The sequence below is a fragment of the Varroa jacobsoni genome, unplaced genomic scaffold, assembly GCF_002532875.2.
Source record: "Varroa jacobsoni isolate VJ856 unplaced genomic scaffold, vjacob_1.0 scaffold_253, whole genome shotgun sequence".
NCBI classification, from domain to species: Eukaryota; Metazoa; Arthropoda; class Arachnida; order Mesostigmata; family Varroidae; genus Varroa; species Varroa jacobsoni.
In genome coordinates this window covers 1,108,035-1,128,073 of record NW_019213155.1, presented here as the reverse complement: position 1 = coordinate 1,128,073, position 20,039 = coordinate 1,108,035, and the positions used below count along the sequence as shown (strand labels likewise).

Genomic DNA, 20,039 nt, shown 5'->3' with positions numbered 1-20,039 from the left:
AAAATCGTCTGTCCAAGCGGTCTGCGTCGTCTCAATGGGAATTCCACCGGTCGATGCTTTCGCCGTCGATGCCTACCCTTACGATACCCAAAGCTCCAGCCGCCGCTACAGGGGCCTATACGCGTACGTTCTGTGTCCACATCGCTCTAAGGATTTCATGCGCCATTCATGATTCAGCGCGGACTCGACACGAACGGCCCGCCGGTCGCGCCTCTTCGGTCACCCGCTTGTTATCCGCACTCACCTTTATTGCACGTGACACTGCATACAGTTGTACAGGTGAGCAGTAGCTGTTAATATAATATTGTGGCAGCAAATGCCGCTATCCTGTAGACGCACACCTGCTATACTGTGCTCCGCACAGGGCTTATATAATGAATGAATGATATGGAACAGTGACGTAGTTCCATGTCCTATAATGAAATGATAAAAAAAAAACGTTTAGAATATATGCATACTGCTTGTGGGCTACGGAGGGTGGCTAGCTATTTTATTAGGGGAACACAGTTGAATGCATAGATACAAATTAGCACAGAGCCCTCTATTCTTACCGAGATTATGCAACACCTGTCTCGCCCATAGCTAACCACAATAGTAATTTTATTCAACATAGTAATTATACAAATGAAAATAGTTATGGCTGTATTCAAATATTGCTTGTGTTCATAAGTTGAAAAGCTCATATTAAAGCTATATTTCTGGGTCATCTCAGAATCTACTCGGACTAGAGAGGTGCCTTGAAGATTTGTTTTAAACTGTTATTTAGGTGTTTTTGAAACAAAGTCTTATCTGCGGGTTTCTGATCCGTGCGTGTAGCGTTTTGGCAATGTCATTTGTTGCTATGGCAAATGATTCGCTCGACTGCAAACTCTCTAAAACGACCCTTGTGTTTGGCTGTTCCATAGATGTCTATTGAAACAGGTTTAACCAGGAGGATACATCTTACCCATATTTCAATGCTATATTCGCCCTCAGTGGACACGCGTTGTTTGTGTTAAATCAATGGCTGATAAAATTTTTATTAGCTTGTGCATCATCTAATAGGATAACATCAGCTGACACAAAAAGCTCACACGCGTAAAGGAAGGTCATTTCCAAATAGCATGGCTGAGCTTTTCACTTTTCCAATGTTTCCAAGTTACCGCTGTAAGGAACTAACTGCATGTTTTTGAGAACTACATTACCGTATTTCGGCTTGTCCGGCTGGACTGACAACGAAATGTTTCTTCGTTTTGCTTATAACCACATATGAGACAGGTTGGATGGTAACGCTGCGTTGGCATTACAGACTGGGGTCGTCATGACTCAAAGGAATGAAGCCGATATTGTATCGATGGATTATTGCGCCGTGCGCATGACTCATACATTCCCATATTAAAAGTAATAGGTTGCGTACCTCGTCATTCATCAGTTATTCAGTGTTATTCAATGCGTTCTAGAGAGCGTGCTCAACAGTGACTTACCACAATAATAATCGATCGTATGAAACCTCATATTTAGGACAATCTTCTAACTCCAAGTAGGCTATTTGTCTGACGCACGCGAAATTTCTCATAGCGCGACTGCTGGCAATTTTCACGTCGAGGTTCCTTTCCCCTCGCAGTCGCTTTCTGCGCCCCCCACTTCTTGTCGTATGGGAATGGATACATATTTTAGAATCCGGACAGGCATAGCGAAGAGCTAAAATGGCTGTGCAGGACAGGAAAACGAGCACCAAAATGGAACATGATCGTATGACAGTGATCAGCCGAATATAGATATTTTCAGAGTTAGCTTATTTTTGTATAGATGCATCGCTTTCGAAAAACGAGGCTCAGTTTACCATCGGATGAAGGAACGTAGTTCCTTTGAGTGCACCTTCAAATCTTTACGTTTCAATAAAGCCGCAGCAATTGCTAATTCGCCGCTAGTTCGTTACGCTAAATTTGGTCACAAATTAGGACATGTTCGTGTCAAACTTGTACGTAGCAGCTTCAACCTCGCTCCAGCCAAAATACATTTATTTTGTAGCACTATTCGATAAGCATTCTGCCAGTTCAGTGTCGATCTTATTATCAAATTTTGTATTTGCTCTAAATGGCATAACAGCTGAGTTATACCGTCGCTTTTAGAACAAATTGTCTATATATATATATAAGCTACTCCTGTAAATGAAGGCTCTTCAATTTTTAAGACACTGTCGTGTGTAACCCACATCAAATTTTTCTTTAAATTGCCAAATATTTGTATAGCCATATGATACGCATCAACCCCTCATATAGAGATCTTCCTATCTTTTAATCATATTATCGTCACTAAACAATCCTGCAACATAACCTGGTTAAATTTTACTATAACGCGAAACCAACCGCTCATGTAAATGTACAAATGCTTACTCTACAAGCGTAGAGCTTTTGTGTGTTTAGAGTTCCCGGTCTAATATAAGCGTGAAATATGAATGTCGTTATACTGAGTCACAGATAAACAATGCGGAAGCAAAATTTAAATTCGTTATATGGCGTAAGCATTTGTTATATGACTGAAGAAGTGGCATAAAACGCAGCCATACAAAAACGCCAATTGAATGGAAACGCTATTGAAAAAATGCATTGATAGAAGCTTACCTGGCTAGCAACTTCCTCAACCGATTTGTATTCGATTAATCGAAATACAGGACACCTTGCGACACTAAAACATAAACCGCGAACTTTTAAACTCCAGTAATCAAAAGTATTTTTAGCAAGGCTGCTGAAGACCATCATCAGTACCAAAAACGGAGATGTGTATCGCTAACGAAATATGGCGACTAAGAGATACGTACTGTTCGGGAGCTCTGAGGCAATCCAAGCCGAGGGTCAACCAGATATAAAAATTCTTTAAATCATTGAAATTTGCTCGTTTCGAAGGTTTCGTTTCGTTTGAAGGGTACTTCGAATACTCCGAAAGTACGGCCTATCAATGATCGTAAAAGCAAGCAGAAGTTAGGTGCGATCCTATGATAAAATTGTAACTTACATGGAGAACTGAACGGTCAGGACTTATTTGTTAACTCAACGACATGGGTGTCACTTTTGCACGAGGTACAATGAGTCAATTAAAATCACAAAATAATTTTATCAGATGCCATTAAATTGAGGTAGTATTCGAACTGCAATTATTTTGATTCAATAAAGAATTGCTTTGAGCCTCATTTAAGGACAGAGTATGGACTAAGGTGATCCAGAATACCCGGTCGAGACTGCTTTCAACTATGATCTAAAGTGACAGTTTTTGTACGAGAATTAAATATAATTCAAGGATATTTATACGTTTAGATGTTAGTAAAAGCTTTGTACAAGAGCACCCTGATCTTCAAGGGGGTATCTCTGTTTCTAAACTAGGCTAACTAATACTATGCTAATGAGTCCCATATTGTAGTTCGGTATGAAATCGCGAGCCCACATGATGATAATTGCTTGAACAGCTCCCATGAGACCCAAACAATGTGTACGCGTCCACAAGTTATAATTTAAGTAGGTAAAAAAATTAATCAAATAAATTGTGGTTGATATCATGCCGCTCGTCTCCCCCTAATTTAAATTAATAACCCAAATGACGCTAAATATTTTTATATGATTCTATGCATTTTTTATGATATTGAGATACTGTGCTGTGTTGACCTGTATTTTATAAGTTTTTGATCACTACCAGGAAAGGTAAAAAGAAAGTTAATTTATGAACCTAGACTTGTTTTTAGGGTCGGTTCAGGTTGTCATTTTAGGAATTGTGTTTATAAAGTAATACTGGATAACTTACTTTGATCTGGCTGATAAAAAAAAACAGTTCTTTTCCAGAATTGGTACGTCACGATACCTTTCTAAGTAGTAGGAGGTAGCCGGAACAGTTTCCACTAGTCACAAAATGCCCTGTATGAAAGAAGTCTACATAATAATGATAATAATAACTGTAGCCGTGTGGCAGTAAACAACTCTAATTAAATCTAGTCACAAGCTATCATGTTATTAGTGGTTTAAAGTCCAGTGTAAGAAAAGACGAAGATTTTTAACATTTTTAGTCAACGATGGGGCTCAAGTAGGTGTAGAAGTCGGCAACGCCTTGAAGGGCAAGTCCAAAAACGTCGCGGATATTTCCTGTAGGCACGCAAATTCACTGAATGGTATCCCAGACTGGGTCAATATCTTAGATTGTAGCTTAATAAAATTTGAAGTCTGCAGAAAGTGATCTTAGCGTTTTTTAGATGAAGCGGCAGATGCACTTTGGGATATGCAATGGTTGAACAAGCAAAAGCCCGGAGGAATAATCTGGTAAAACTTATATAAGCAATGCATTTAAAATGGCTCCAATACAAAACCCATAATTTCTGTTATAGATAAAGCCCAGTACTTAAAAAAAAACCGTCATATTAGGCAAACCCGGACAATGGCTTATTGATAGTCCAACCTTGGCCAACGCTTTGTATTCGGCGGAGGCCTTGTTGCATGTCTGTCTTTCGACGACAATGGATTATGTCTTCCACACATATGCACGCAGACATAATTTTCACATATTAACTGTTGATAGCTGTGCCTTCCTCTATTGTAAAATGTCTTTCAGCCTATCTCCCTTATGAGAAAGTGTCCTTTTCTACATAACTTAAATTTTACTTAGACTGCGCATTGTATAAAAAGTCAATGAATTTGAGAAGTTATTATTTGGGTATGACGTAGAGCAGCTCAATTTACAAGTTAAAGCAAGGGAAATCCCTCACAAGTAAAGCTTTTAGTACTTATTTTAAATTGTCATCGGGAACTGCAATTAAGAGGAAACTTTTTATTAAGGATAAAGTGTTGATTTTTACTCGTAAATATATCTGAAGAAGTTGACTTTGCGCTTTCAGCATCAAGCCACATTTTTATTCTAATACTCAACGGTGGCACTATGTGCAACGTTTTTTTTAGCTAGCACATTAACTTTTATCATCATTTATAGGCAATCGACGCTGTCTCTGCGTCAATGAAAGATGTTCTCGTATGAATTTCAGATTGCCATCTTTTAATAAGACCAAGTGCTCATTCTTAGCGCAGCCATTTCTGGATAGTACATGTATACTGTAATGAATAGCTGTAGATACATTACCTTTACTATATCTATGTTATATGTGTATAAATGCAATACTCAACGTCATGTTGTATACGTTGACATCGTGTAGCAGACTAGTCTTAAACCTGGTGCTTTACCTTGGATTAGCCAAAGCCACTGATCAGCCATCGATACGCTGTCAAGGTAAGCAATCGTCCGATACATCCGACACTGCAGTAGCAGGGGCCCACTTACCGCATAAGTCATTTAATATGCTATTTTGCTATCCGTGTATCACGTCGTTTAATATAACTGAAAAGCTATGGTTGATTAGTTTAGCAGTAAAGGGTAGCTTATATGTGAGAGTGTGTGTGTTATACGCTTCAGAAAAAATCTGTACGAAAATAAGAGCTCAATGATCACAAGTTGAAGTGTTTTCATTTCAATTCATTTTGATTGTAGCATATAACCGAGTGTTCCTCAAATTCACTACTAATTATATATATATATAAACGGATCGACATAAATACTTCTAGTATTATATTATAGTAGATGTTTTTTTGGTACTTAAAGCGTAGAGTAGAGGTTGACAGAGTGGTTTGAGGTAAATAAACAGTGGAGATACAATAATTGCCTTGCAACTTCGTGTCAATGTTCTGATGGAGGAAAATATAGGCGGCTTAGTGGAGGCCGCTCAATACGGCAAAAAACGCAGTGATGAACCTCGGGCCAGCCCGAAAACGAAAATCTGAGAAACCAGATCGAGGAGGTGAAGCGTCAGATAGCCCAAGAACAATGGCCTGAGGACCAAGTCGTGTGGAGGATTGGGAGGTCTCTCAGAAGCGCTGCTTTGATATGGTATGACCGTGAGGCGTTAGAGGCCGATAAGTGGCAAAAATTCTAAATAAGCTCGCGGACTGCTCCCCAAAGGAAAAGCTCAACTTACCTGGCTATTTGTTTAACCTCATTACAATCCGAAAAGAAACATTTATAAATTTTAAGCCAGAGGTCGGCTTTAAGGTCTTTCCTACAAAAATACGAAGAATAGCGAAATAGATTTTTCGTAATTTCAGCACAGATTAGATATATATATATATATATATATATATATATATACATACAGTTTTGTTTGGCGAAAATCATACAGCTTAATTCAGATACCCAATTGAATTTTTATTTAACTTTTGGATCTGAGTTTGGTAGGATGTAATTACATAAGTTAACGACAACAATGTACGAAGTCGGTCATATGCAAAGTCACGCGTCTTGCGTACTACTTCAAATGATTTCTGTGGGTATATGATCTCGGTTACGTGATCTTTAGCATATAGCCCCCGCGTGTCTTCCACAGATTTGGCTCAATATAGTAACTTAATCTATGTATCTAAGCAAGCAAGAAACAGATCCTCTGTAATACAGCCTGGTGAATTGATTTATATTATTATTATTATAATTGCATTACTATAATCATCGAATTTTTGAGTAATCTAATATCGTAAATTTACTTTGTATTCGCGGAAGCCAGTAAAATTCGCTTTAGCATGAGGTGCGGAGGGCAAAAAGTTCAACCAGTTTCTATCATTAAGTGATGCGCGAAGATGTCTGCATGCGCGGTCTATGGCTGCCTAAATGCTTCTGGAACTAGCCTTTAATTTATTTATTTAAATACATGCAGAGATTAAATGATGGTGAATGTGTAAATGTAGATAGAGATAGACAGCTTAATCTATGAAAAAAAAAATTAGAGATGGCTTTATTGGATAGTTTATGAGTTATTCTCGGACCCAATATTTGTACCAAATGCACGTACACAATGTTTTTTTATAGTGCCTCTACTTATACCGTAACAAGGCTCTTGTGTCGAAGGCTCTTCATCGTGCTGCTAAAGGCGAACTCAAAACGGTAAAAAGGAAAGGTAAACTTCTTGTTCATCCAATACAGTCTAGAGCGTTTCCCTATATTCTTTCGCTATAGAGTTGACGTAACAACTTACTTCACTGTGCAATCAGTAAGTTTCTCTATGTGCTGTAATATATTAATTGTATTGATATTCCGTTCAATCAGTTAGAGCTGAGAAAAATAATAAACATTCCAGAAAATTACGTTATGAGAAAATTCTCATAATATCCCCGTGAGGCACCAATTTTGACTCTAATCGACCCGAAAGTTGCTTTTTTTTAACATGATAAATCACGAATAAACTACTTTACATTTTAACTGACCTGGGCTAAGAGACATGTAATAAAATATTTTGTTTGAAGTCAGCTATTTTGAAAAGCAGATTTTGAATGTTTTATTTTCTAGGGAACGTTATCGACGCTGATAATAGCTTGAGATTAAATCGATAAACTAATAGCAAAGAGGGACCTTGTATATCAAACGTACTTATCGACGGCCCTTTTTCTTCATATTAATATGAACGAAAACTAAAAAAAGCCTTGAAAGTATAATTGTGTAATATTGCAGCTACTGTTGTAAGACATGGCGACATCATCTTCATCAGCAAACGTAAATTCCCTACTTTAAAGCTCGTCTCTGGACGGTGCCCAGTATTTTCCATTGAAACTATCTAATAGATAGCAGGCCATCAAAATTTGCTCGTCAACACCTTTTTGTTTAACGTATTAAATTTAAACTGCTCAAATAATATATAACCCATGTACTAAAATTATTTCAAGCTATTTAGCTTATTTTATAAAATAGAAAAACACGTTACGCGCACCTGTACCCCACGTGTAGGGTATTCGCCTGGCAGCATGAGAGTGTTACCCATTAACATTAAGATCCTTGTAATCGCCGGCCTTTGATAAAGAGGGAGGACGTAAAGGCTTTGAGAGAGTGATTTAATTTCGTTCCAAGTATGGATAAGCAACCCACCTCTTTTCTATCCTGTAGGTTACTTAACGCTGTCATTAGTTCGAATGCGCAATAATTTTGTCCACTTAAAACACTCAATATTTTGTACGTATTTGTGGGGGATGATCGCAAAAAATCATAGTTTTTATGATATATATATATATATATATATATATAAATAACTTGCCCTGATCCATACTGCCAAATTGAACGTAGCACACCCACCGCCAAATATGGTTAGTCAGTTTATTAATATTCTAATATTGTACCTAGTCTGACTTATACAAATTGGACAAATACAGAATGTTTTCTGTTTAAAATATGGAATCTACTAAGATCCTCTAACAACTGAATAAAATAAATAAGGCATTCAATTGGATAATAAATTGCTTTACAGTCAACGCACTGAGATATATGTAATATTATTTAAGCAAAATCAATATTTCGAAATGACACTAGATCCCGTAAATTAGTCTCATATAAGCAATAAAGTCTCGACCCGTATATACATATCATGCCTGCCAAAAAGCCCCTACTTTATAAAAGACACTAGTAACACGGGTACACCATATCAATTTATTGCAGTGCTATAACGCCAGCCATGGCAGAGTTATACGAGATGTTTCGGCCCCTCGAAAACTAAAAGTCAGCCGGAGAATGCAAATTAGCTCGTCATATCTAGTTTGTTTATTAAACTCAATGTTCTTTTACTATTGATAGCTACGATTTGTCTGATCTGAACATATTTAGACTGCGATTTTACATAATATTGTATAAATCTGGGCTCTTTTTTGAAGTGTAAATGTGTGTAGGTAAACGAAAGGCAGTGAGATCTTAGCATTGACGACAGGGTAGCGCAAAATCGGAACTCTTGTCCACGTTGAAAACCGAGAGACGCCACATCATGCAGCCTTAAACGATACTTAGATACGCCATTGAGGAGACTGATCACCCTACTTAGACTTGGAACCCTAAAGCAACTCTAAGACTAATGTGTTATAATGATTATATAATAATAGCTTAAAATCTCGCTGCTCATCGATGTATTTCTGTGTTCCATAACTTTTTAAGATAGCTGAATATTAATCGCTAAATATGTAGCAACTAAATTCAATTGTCTAGTCTTGAGTTTCCTTTTGGAACAAAATAAATACACAAGCAAATAAAGAGTACCAGTTAAACTATCTTTATCCGATCCAATTTAACAATTTTATATTTACGTATTTACATCAAATGAGCCAGCTTTCTTGGAGCATATTGATAACTATTAACTGTCGAAGGATATCATCAGACTTGCTAATTATGCCGCCACTTTACGATACTAAACAAAAACCGTCTTTAGGTATACTTTGAGATTGTTTCGTTGACTGTTCTGTACTAGTAGCATGTTGAAACTCAAATATATAATACCCGTTGACTTACAATATTGCACTACAAGCAAAGGCTCTTGTAAATCATAGACATTTAATTGTAATTGCTAACCTTAACCGCACTCGCAAATCTGCAAGTACAAAATGCGTTGATACCATATGTGATTTGGAATGAATTAAGATTACTTGTGCTGCTTCAACGTTTCATTTTGTTCACCAGAGCGATAAATATGTGTAACAGCCTTTTATCTTAAACAATATTGTATAGATAACCGTAATAAGATAACACAGTGTAAATTAGAATTTTTTTTGTAAAAAGCTTAGCATCTCTGACGCATTATTCATTCGCAATCCTCTCTATGGCTCGTGTTTTACGTCCGGTGTCGCCGTTAGATACTTCATTACCATCACGTGCGCTCATGGTTAGCAGACAAATACGTGGTACTCGGACCCAATAAAATGCACCGATCGATTTGCACGTCTCTTCAGTGTTTCTTGTATATGGTACCCGTGCCCATATTTTCAATCACTATTCACTGGTTGATTTGTTAGATGTTTTACCTTGTTATAACCATTCAGCGGTGCTCCACCAAGTCTCTTTATTGGAGGAGTTTCTAGAGCATGTTGTGCTTTTGGCTTCTCTGTAAGTAAATATGATACCTCTCTATCACAAACGTTTTTAGAATTTTATTAGTTGTGCAAAACTTTTATTGACGCCCTTTGGAATAATTAACAAAGATGCTTTTATTGTATGGCAGTTGCCTTTTAAATTCCTTTTACTATTACATTCACGCGACGAATCAGTTTTTTGCTAAAAATGTTTGAAGACAATACGGAAGACGTGAAAGAGGCCAACTTACAACAAACGATTTAAGGCATTTGTTAAATCATTGTAGATTACAGCTTAAAAATACATAGTGTGTGAAATATACCTTTGTGCTCCATAACAGTCAAGCAACTTAGGAAACTAACAACAAATTAAACTTAGGCAAATTCAACAAAAATTTGAAATTACTTATCTTAACTCAATGGTTTTAGTGTTAAGTTCTATCGCCAACGATTCCGAAGCAGATTTCCATTGTAGTCAATCAGGTGCACGATTTTCCCATATTTTTTCTCTTAACTCGTGCTTGTGTAGGCCATTTTTCAGTAAATTTATTGAGCGTCCACTCCAAAAAACAATGACGAAACCGTAAGCAACACAACAGCGGGCTGGGCATCGACGATCTTTGACATTCTAACTAAGGATAGGCTTGGCCATGAAATATTTGCCTACAAATACAGTAAATGGGCGCATTTATATGTTTCGAACAATTTATCTTCATAGTCTAATTAATATTTATCGATGAGAGCCGTACTCGTTTCTCCCGCAATTGTTCCATGCTTTATACCCTGTTCTCTTCTAGTAAATTTCAAATTACGCGGGATGCGTCTGCCGCGGAGCGATATGTCAGCTAGTTTATTGTGGTCAACCAGCGGGCAAGTAAAGTGCCCAACAGAAAATTGTGCGGTAGTCTGAACAGCCTGCTCTACTGGAAGAATAGGCCGACTGGCCGATAATATTTGCTAGCTACTGCGGTGTACGTGTGCAAAGTTTGTATCGTGGTATGGTCTATAGCCATTTTTTAATATGTCTTTAAGGAGCATAAGTAGCCATTATGTTCTATATTCTGTCTAGATTAGTCTTGCTAAGTGTGTCTGTTGTAGTGGAAAAATTCTCTGTTACAAGACTAATTATTTAAAGTCGTATTATATTGTTTGTTTTCTTGCTCATTCTGCTACTTAGACGGTAGGCGGTATGGCGACCTTGCTGAGGGCATTGCGGTCCACCGGCTTGCGGGCTCCGCAGATTACCAGGGGCCTCTCCGCTTCATCCGCGCTCAACAACAAAGCCAATATTAAGGGTTATAAGGTGTGTTAAATAGAGTAACACTACATTCGAAGAGTGAAGTGATTTCTGTCAGTGGTTGTAGAAATTAGATTAACTTACAACCCCACTCTGACACGAATGCAATTGCCTGCTCCAAATAGCAGGCCCGTCTGTGCATTTGTTCCAGGCATTCGAACGAGCCATAAGCCGGTACCTCTACTCATTGGCTGTAGTTGGAAAGTGAAAATTTCTCTTAACTTGCAGTTGGCTTTTTAAGACCAGAGATATCGCCATGTAAACAGGTCTGGCAATAGCAAGCGGTATCACTTTCCAAGCGGTCTGCCTGTTTGACGATTATAGTATGGTTATATAGAAACCGCATTCTAGAAACACGATTATGCACGTAAATAACAACGGTGTATGTATATACAGAAGAAAATGTACAGACAAATTGTAAAACAGACAAATTGTAAACTTGTATTGGGAATTTTTTTTTACACGAAATGTTATATTCTTCAGTGGTTCTAACCTGTGAAAATTCGTACTGGGCGATGTTGTGGGCTAGATGATAGATAACGAAGAACTCTAAAATAATAAATAAAATCTGTGGAGGACTCCCATTGAAATGACCATCCACTATAACAGTTACACTAGCTCCCATGATAAGTTCAAATTTGTTGCACGAATAAGATTCTTATCATTATTCGTTTATTGAATACGCAAGATCAATCGTTTTTCGTAATTTAGGGTAGTTGGTGTCGCTTGGCTACACGACGAAATAGAGGAACGCCGTGGCTTTGCTAAAAGAATGTTCTTAACCGATGTTTGCGTAGAATAACCGGATGTTCATTAATACATCTATTACAGCCCAAGAAGATTTTTTACATTAAAGCTGTGAGACGCCTTTATAACAGTGGCATTGCTACTGCATTGCTTTAAGGAGAAGTACCAAAGTTTCGACAGTTTATAAATAAAAATAGCAAATTGTCAACTATGACGGCCTGAAGCTGCATAAGCATCTTACTAAGTTTATCGCTCTTACACAGTCACGTTGCAGAGCCTCGATGGACTAAAGTTGTTACGTCTGGGCTACTGGTACTAAGTTTCGTACATGGAGTTGGTTAAAAGCTCCTAAAACTGAACGCGTTTAGAGAAAAAAATTAGCAGAGGTTATGATAACACAACCATCATGCCAAAAGTCTATTTACCAGTAAATCTGAAATAAACGAATTTTTTTCTGACTTTGTTCATACTTTAATGTTCCATATGAAAGAAGTAGCATTATATAAGAAGTTAGTTTGAAGCGCATGGTATTTTAAAAGAATATCGGATGAATGGTTACTACCTAGTGTATTTAACACAAAATTAGTTTTATTAGAATATTAGCCGTCATTAGTTTTATTACTAAAAAAAACTAAATAATCAAGAGTATACTTAGGAGTAGATAATGTAAAACAATCAAACGTAACAACAATGAAGATGTAATACGTTGTTCGATAGAGTTGTGTATCCGTTAGTAAAATGTTCGTTGTCATAACATATTAGTAAATCTTTAAATATTGGTCAAATATGTAACAAAAAATTTTCCTGTTAGCAACTGGGGTATTAAGTAAGTAAGAATGTTGCAGAACTTCTGAGTTAAGATATTTTAGAGTTACTTAAAAACACTCTTTAGTACCCTAGATAGTGTATTACGGTACAAATAATTCTGAAGTAAAAATATTCGTAGGTATATTTCTAAATTTTACAAATTATTGTGCTTTGACATATGTTGATTGACAACAAAAATGAGAAAAATACTTCTTTAGGATTTTAAAAGATTTGGTACTTTTGTCCTATCAAAATAATTGCGCAATTTACTCTAAGCAACCGTCGAGTTGCATTTTTCTTTTTGTCTATTATAAGTTGGCCTGGTCTGTCATACCAGACATTCAATATGCCAGTATGTAATTCACTCAGTGTGCTAATTCTATTACCTATATCGCCTCAATTTGATCATACAGTAATGAATATGATGGGAATATAATTTCAGTATATAAGGTGTCTGCCTACAACCGGTTCAATGACCTTATTCATGGACAATCTTGAGTTAGGTTCCTTAATTGAACACATTAATCTAATAGAGCAGAATATATGTGTTGGGTTGGAGGGCTATGTTAATGCGGTAGTGAGTGTAAAAATTGACACAAAGATTTAACTTCAGTAGTGTCTGAAATACGACATTTGTTGGCGATTGATGCAGCTGACTATAGCTACGCGTTTCTATTGAGAGAGAAAACTAATTGGGGCTTAATATGACCAGCTTTTCGATTCATTTTGTACATCTTTTTGGCCAAGCTTCATCTAAATTTAATCACGGATTATGAACCATATTTGTAGCGAACACAAGCTGTGTGAATGAAGTTATTCTTTTATATGTGGAACAAAAATTATAACCATTTGGATAGCTGCAATTGTGAGTTTACTGATTTGGCGCCCTAAAATTACAGGTAGTCGACCACGAATACGATGCGATCGTTGTTGGTGCTGGCGGAGCGGGTCTTCGAGCCGCTTTTGGTTTGGTAGAAGAGGGCTTCACAACTGCTTGTATCACCAAGCTCTTCCCAACGAGGTAAGGGCGCCGAAGTAGTAGACATGTCCGACCAAATCTGTTCATGATTTATCTTTAAGCCAGTACGTAAAACTGACAAGCTTAGGTATCCTGAAATGTCTGTTCTTTTAGTCTTGGCCTTTCTGCATTATCTCGAACATTATCTCCATAGAAGGGAATGTTTCTGTAAGAAATTATCCTTTAGAAAAGTGTCAATTGAACATTTTCTACATAACCTCTTAGATCGTGATCGTCCATATGACAGGAAGCCTTTTGTGATCGACAACTACTCTGCTTTGACCTGAAACCTGCCCTTAGTACCAGTATCGAGTAACTGACTAGCAACATCGTTACTTGTCGATTTTGAGAGACCGAGTTCGAATCCATGTATAACCAAAGAGTGTTTGATGAGTCATAATTTGGGAGAATGAGTCGTTTCTACCCAAGACATGGGTGATTTTAATATAAGATAAGAGGGCCTTCCTCAAGCATGATGTAGAGACCGAGTTCGAATCCATGTATAATCAAAGAGTGTTTGATGGGTCATAATTTGAGAGGATGAGTCGTTTCTATCCAAGACTTGGGTGGTTTTAATATAAGGTAAGAGGGCCTTCCTCAAGCATGATATAAAAATGTAACTTATAAAACAGATTACGCAGTTTGAGTATAACTGATATATGGCCAGACCAATAGTCAATGCTGGATACTTGTTACTGTTGCAGGTCTCATACCGTAGCAGCTCAGGGAGGTATTAACGCTGCACTGGGCAATATGGAACCCGACAATTGGGTATGGCACATGTACGACACTGTAAAAGGTTCCGACTGGTTAGGCGATCAAGACGCTATCCACTACATGACCAAGGTGATCTAGGCTTTCCGCGCAATGGACAGTGTTTGTTAAGGAGTCGGGACTTGTTATTCATATTTATATCATAACATATTATTAATAAATAAGTTATAAATATTCATACAAACACCCAACTTTTCTGGGACACTGTCTGCTTTCAGCTTTAAAATGAACTAATTTTATTCCGTTTATGTGAATTTCTAGTACAATGCAGTACATTCTGTTTGGGGACTGCTTCGAAACAAGCGACCTGATGTATTAATAGTATTTTTGCCATTTTCATTATATGCATACTACAGTACTTGATCATAATATAATTACCAAGGATAATGTTAATTACAGGAAGCACCAGCAGCTGTCATTGAACTAGAGAACTACGGCATGCCGTTCAGTAGAACACCAGAAGGAAAAATTTACCAGAGGGCATTTGGAGGGCAGAGCTATAACTTCGGCAAGGGGGGGCAAGCTCACAGATGCTGCGCAGTGGCTGATCGAACTGGCAAGTTTTTATTTTTAATTTCTTATTGAAATGTCATATATAATATATATGCGTTTCGTCTACATTTTGTTTTGTTGTTTGTCATTTTGTGCTGAGTTATTGATCATAATGGTTACTTGTTTCATTTGTAATGCTACTCACTAATTGTTATCAGCGTTAAGTGTTGTTATTTAATTTAAGATAGTAACGTTTTATTGCGTCAGCGAGTCAATAATTTGATCAGTTGTTTTTTTGCGCGACTAGGCAAAATTATCCTAATAACAAGCAGCTGATTTCTCTCCCTCCTCTAGAACTAATAATACTATGTTAATATTATTTACCGCTCTTTATTGTAAATCATCCACTTTCAACAGAATAACTTGAAAGGTATGGTTAATATGGGTATAAAAAACTGGGTTATCAGTACCAATTGTCGGTCAAAATAGCGTAAAGAGGGATATCAGACTTTCATAACTATTATTTATAGCACCTCACGTATAATTTACAATGTTCCAACGCGAATTTATAATAATAGTTAAAATATTTTAGAATAACGATTGCAAAGCTTGCGCAGAGAAGGTCGATGAAAATTTGATTCAATTTTTTGCTTACTGAAGCATATATTAAATAATTTTTATATTACTCTACAATTTATCTTTATTACATTAGCACGTAAAACTAATTTTCACTGAATATTTTTCTTGGTAGATTAACATACATAACGCGTATGCTAACAACTATGCTTTTTCTTAGCGTTTGTATTGCTTCTGTGGTCATGGGGTGGGACTAATAGTCCCAATTATAGAACCACAAAAAATAGCATCGTTGGTTGTGCTGCGGAATGACATTGTTGTCCTGGTATTTTCTACTGACGAATGGCCGAAAATTCGTTATTGCTTTTGGTCATGGTTTATTTTTATGAGATGATACGTTTTTTAAATAATTATAATCTTCTTATATTCCTTTTATGTCGCAAATGTTGCGCTTATATGTTTATTTCTGCTGCTAACAAATGACACTGTCGTTTTTCTGTATGAACTATTCTACAGTTTTGTATTCTAACATAACTGATTTTTTACTGGTCAGCTAGGTAGCGGACAAACTTGGTTTTGTAAAATGTTGGCATCAAATCTGAAATCAGTGTGCTTAGTATTACGTGCTGTTCAAGAAGTTTATGCCTTTACTGCCTTGATTGTTGCCAATGCTTCAGAGTAAGACTGCTGATCAGCCTTTTCCTATAGAGACCGTTTCATTTAAGGAGCAGGTCGACAAATAAGCGATTTCACATTTGAAGACTTATTTTACATGGTCGCAGCCTTCCAACGTGAATATAACGTAGGATATAAGCATATTCTTGCGATGATGTTAAACGACAGAGTTCCTAAGAAATCTAGAAAAGAGCTACAATGAATGTTCTCAGACGAAAGACCCAAATGAACGTTTAAGTCGTATCTTCATTGTATACATGCCGCAAAATGACAAAAGCCCTCCTTTAATAGAAAATTAGTTAGTGTCAATGCCATTACAGTTTCCTGAAGCTAATTATGCTAATAATAATGATAACTCTCCTATTTTAATGTGTTCGAACACCCTAGGTCATTCCTTGTTACACACATTGTATGGTAGATCGTTAGCTTTCGAGTGTAACTTCTTTATCGAGTACTTCGCAATGGATCTAATCATGGAAAACGGCGTTTGCAAGGGTGTTACCGCTCTGTGCCTTGAGGATGGCACCTTACATCGATTCAACGCTAACAACACTGTTCTTGCAACCGGCGGTTACGGACGGTAAAATATGTCAATTTTCTATCGTATTTGAATTTGTGCATGTACAGTGTTTGTTTGTTATTTCAAGAACATCATAAATGAGATTATAGACCCGATCTCCACAACACCTTTGCTGATATTGTACTTAAAGGGCGTACTTTTCGTGTACATCTGCTCATACGTGCACGGGCGACGGAAACGCCATGGCCACACGCGCTGGACTTCCTGGCCAGGACCTTGAATTTATTCAGTTCCATCCCACCGGAATTTACGGAGCTGGGTGCCTCATTACAGAAGGTTGTCGTGGGGAAGGAGGCAAGTATATATATATATCACGCAATATATCGAGTAGTGTTCAGTGAATGTAAGCAAAAGAACGACGTTTAGTACATTATAGTTCTTAAGAAAAATAGTGCGACAATAAACGGTTAAAATCATGTGAACTAAAGCAATCTCTCCCTCTAAAACTGATTAAATCCGGGAAAAATATAGGTATCCTGATTAACTCGGAAGGCGAACGTTTCATGGAGCGCTACGCGCCAGTTGCCAAGGATTTGGCTTCTCGTGACGTTGTCTCACGTGCCATCACAATCGAAATCCGCGAAGGACGTGGAGTCGGGCCAGAGAAAGATCACGTCTTTCTTCAGGTGAATGAAATACATATTTTATAGTAAATACCGAAGTTACATATTTCATATATTGTTATATATTGCTCATTCAAGTATTTCAAGGATCCTAATGTAATAACCTAGGTTATCATTTTGTTAACAGTTTGATTTAAATAAACCAATTCCGTGTTATTATTTTGCGTAATAGCTTCACCATCTACCACCAGAGCAGTTGGCCACTCGACTACCGGGAATCTCCGAAACGGCAATGGTGTTTGCGGGTGTCGATGTCAATAAGGAACCCATTCCAATCCTTCCAACTGTCCATTACAACATGGGCGGCGTTCCGACGAATTATAAAGGTCAGGTACTGGACATCACCCCACAAGGTCAGGATAAGGTCGTTCCCGGTTTGTATGCCGCAGGTGAGGTTGCGTGTGCATCTGTACACGGAGCCAATCGACTAGGGGCTAATTCACTCCTTGACATTGTCGTTTTTGGACGCGCATGTGCCAAGACCATCAAAGAAACCACGAAACCTGGCCAGAAACCCCTTCCGCTTAAGGAAAATGATGGTGAACAATCTATCGACAACATCGACAAAGTAAGTTGAGTCGATTGAGTTGATTGGTTGTCTAATAGGCGGCTTAAGAGTTACAACTGTAAAAAAACAGTACTCTAAAATATTTGTAAGAGATTTATACTTACCCCTAGGCCTAGATCGACATATGACACTTGTGGATTGTTGTGTTTTCGACAGGTTCGCCACAACAACGGTAGCATCAATGTGGCAGATCTTCGTCTAAAAATGCAGCGAACGATGCAAAATCATGCTGCTGTGTTCCGTACCGGGGAACTGTTGCAGGAGGGCTGCCGCATAATGGATTCACTCTATAACCAGCTCAAGGATGTCAAGGTTCACGACAAGAGCATGATTTGGAATAGCGATTTGATCGAGGCCCTTGAACTGCAGAATTTGATGTTATGTGCGCAGCAGTCGATTGTCAGTGCAGAGGCCCGAAAAGAGTCTCGTGGCGCACACGCTCGTGAGGATTTCAAGGTTAACTGCTTCTGGGCTAATAATTTTGCACGTTTATTTCGAAATAGAAACATAATGTGATATCATGTTCTAGCATAAGAGTTGTTTGAGTACAGATGGCTGCAGGTTAGGTGGTACAAAAAATCAGTTTTTATTTTCTTATACGTTTCAACAAAAATTTGTGGAAATTTCCTTCATTTGTTTTCGGAGTAGGTCGCGAGAAAAGATTATTTTCGCGCTACTGAAGAAAGACTGTCATTTACTTCTTGATAATGTTTACAGGTTCGCATCGATGAGTTCGATTATGCCAAGCCACTTGATGGCCAGCAGCCTCTACCCGCTGAGCAGCATTGGCGAAAACATACACTTTCGTACGTGAATGTGGATACAGGCAAAGTGACCCTCAAGTATCGACCTGTTATTGACAGAACAATGGACCAGAAGGAATGCAAAACAGTGCCTCCAGCCGTTCGCGTCTATTAAACTAGCATTAAACCTATACTAGGAGCAGCCAAACCGTAATCAGTTACGCCGCAACGAGTGTGTCAACGGTCGCCGCTTATTTTGGGACGATCATAGTGGCAAACACTATTTGTTTACGTGTTTCATTTATTTGTTCTTATTTACTCTTCACTCGATAGGCGTTTAATTAATTACGAGGCAGAGCGGAGAACCGAGATGAATGGTGAATATGATGTAAAGGTTAAAAAATCACCCCGATAGTCTCAGAAGAGGGTTGGCACAGATCGGACTGCATCGGCCGCGGTATTTTATGATTTATCATTCATTTTCTATAGGTCCTCAGCCTATGTACACTTATGTGGCACGATTAGCAATTTTATGGGGAAAATTCGTTCTTAAATAGTAGAGCTACACTATCAGAGTCAGAGGGAAAGAAGATAAGGAATGATGATATGAAGGCGACCAAATGGAAAATAAAAAACAAAATCAAGGTAAAAAACAAAATCAAGGTCGCTCTGAACGGCTGCATGTGTATTTGTATTTAGAAACGTAACAGATCGACGTAACGTCTTTTCTGTAAACGAAATGTTTACCAAAATGCACGAAGAATAACGACTCTCCGGCTTGATATTGCAGCAAATAAGGGAGATATGATATTGGCAGTAATTTATCTGCCTTAGAAGTGCAAGCATGAATGAATGTGATTAAAATTGAAGTTGAGAAGACGAACGTCTTCTCATAATACGTAGTAATTGTAGGATAGATCAATAATAGTAATCAATTAATTTAATTCAAAACAAATAAAAGCAATGATAGGCCATGCAAGTATACAAGTACCAGCAAGCGGCAAGAAATGTGTTCAGTTTTCGGGGAACCGAAAACAACGAAACAGTGGTCACGAAGAGTGCATATAGGAAGATAAATAAAACAACCACCGTCTCATCACATTAAATGTAGATTTTGAGCTTTACGGCATGAAAAATTAATACATCATGAATTCATACTGGCTGGATGTTCGATTTGTTTTTTAGCTATTGCATCATTTGCCTCACAACACTAGATATATCATATAATATAGAAAAAAAAACATTGCTTGACTGTAGAATTCCTCGG

At 37.6% G+C, this 20,039-nt stretch overlaps 1 protein-coding gene across 3 annotated transcripts; it reads left to right on the top strand.

The window, feature by feature from the left end:
* The first annotated feature begins 10,731 nt into the window (after nt 1-10,731).
* On the top strand, nt 10,732-19,938 carry SdhA (succinate dehydrogenase, subunit A (flavoprotein)). Of its 3 annotated transcripts, none has more exons than XM_022830059.2 (11): nt 10,732-10,868; nt 11,050-11,175; nt 13,623-13,744; nt 14,446-14,587; nt 14,915-15,071; nt 16,646-16,838; nt 16,969-17,132; nt 17,310-17,464; nt 17,634-18,029; nt 18,186-18,485; nt 18,747-19,938. In XM_022830059.2, exons 2-11 carry the CDS (start codon nt 11,062-11,064, stop codon nt 18,945-18,947), a joined length of 1,944 nt encoding a protein of 647 aa, XP_022685794.1. In that variant the 5' UTR covers nt 10,732-10,868; nt 11,050-11,061; the 3' UTR covers nt 18,948-19,938. The 3 variants fall into 3 exon arrangements, with proteins under 3 accessions (XP_022685794.1, XP_022685797.1, XP_022685796.1); XM_022830062.2 differs by having other exon boundaries at nt 10,742-10,843; XM_022830061.2 differs by having other exon boundaries at nt 10,747-10,856.
* Nucleotides 19,939-20,039: the final 101 nt, after the last annotated feature.

What these genes read in the sequence shown, in the direction of transcription:
- SdhA (XM_022830059.2), top strand. Translation starts at nt 11,062, where the DNA reads ATGGCGACCTTGCTGAGGGCATTGCGGTCCACCGGCTTGCGGGCTCCG. An exon ending in AAGATCACGTCTTTCTTCAG is followed by an intron (nt 17,465 to 17,633) that starts GTGAATGAAATA and finishes TTTGCGTAATAG; the next exon opens with CTTCACCATCTACCACCAGA. An exon ending in CTATCGACAACATCGACAAA is followed by an intron (nt 18,030 to 18,185) that starts GTAAGTTGAGTC and finishes TGTTTTCGACAG; the next exon opens with GTTCGCCACAACAACGGTAG.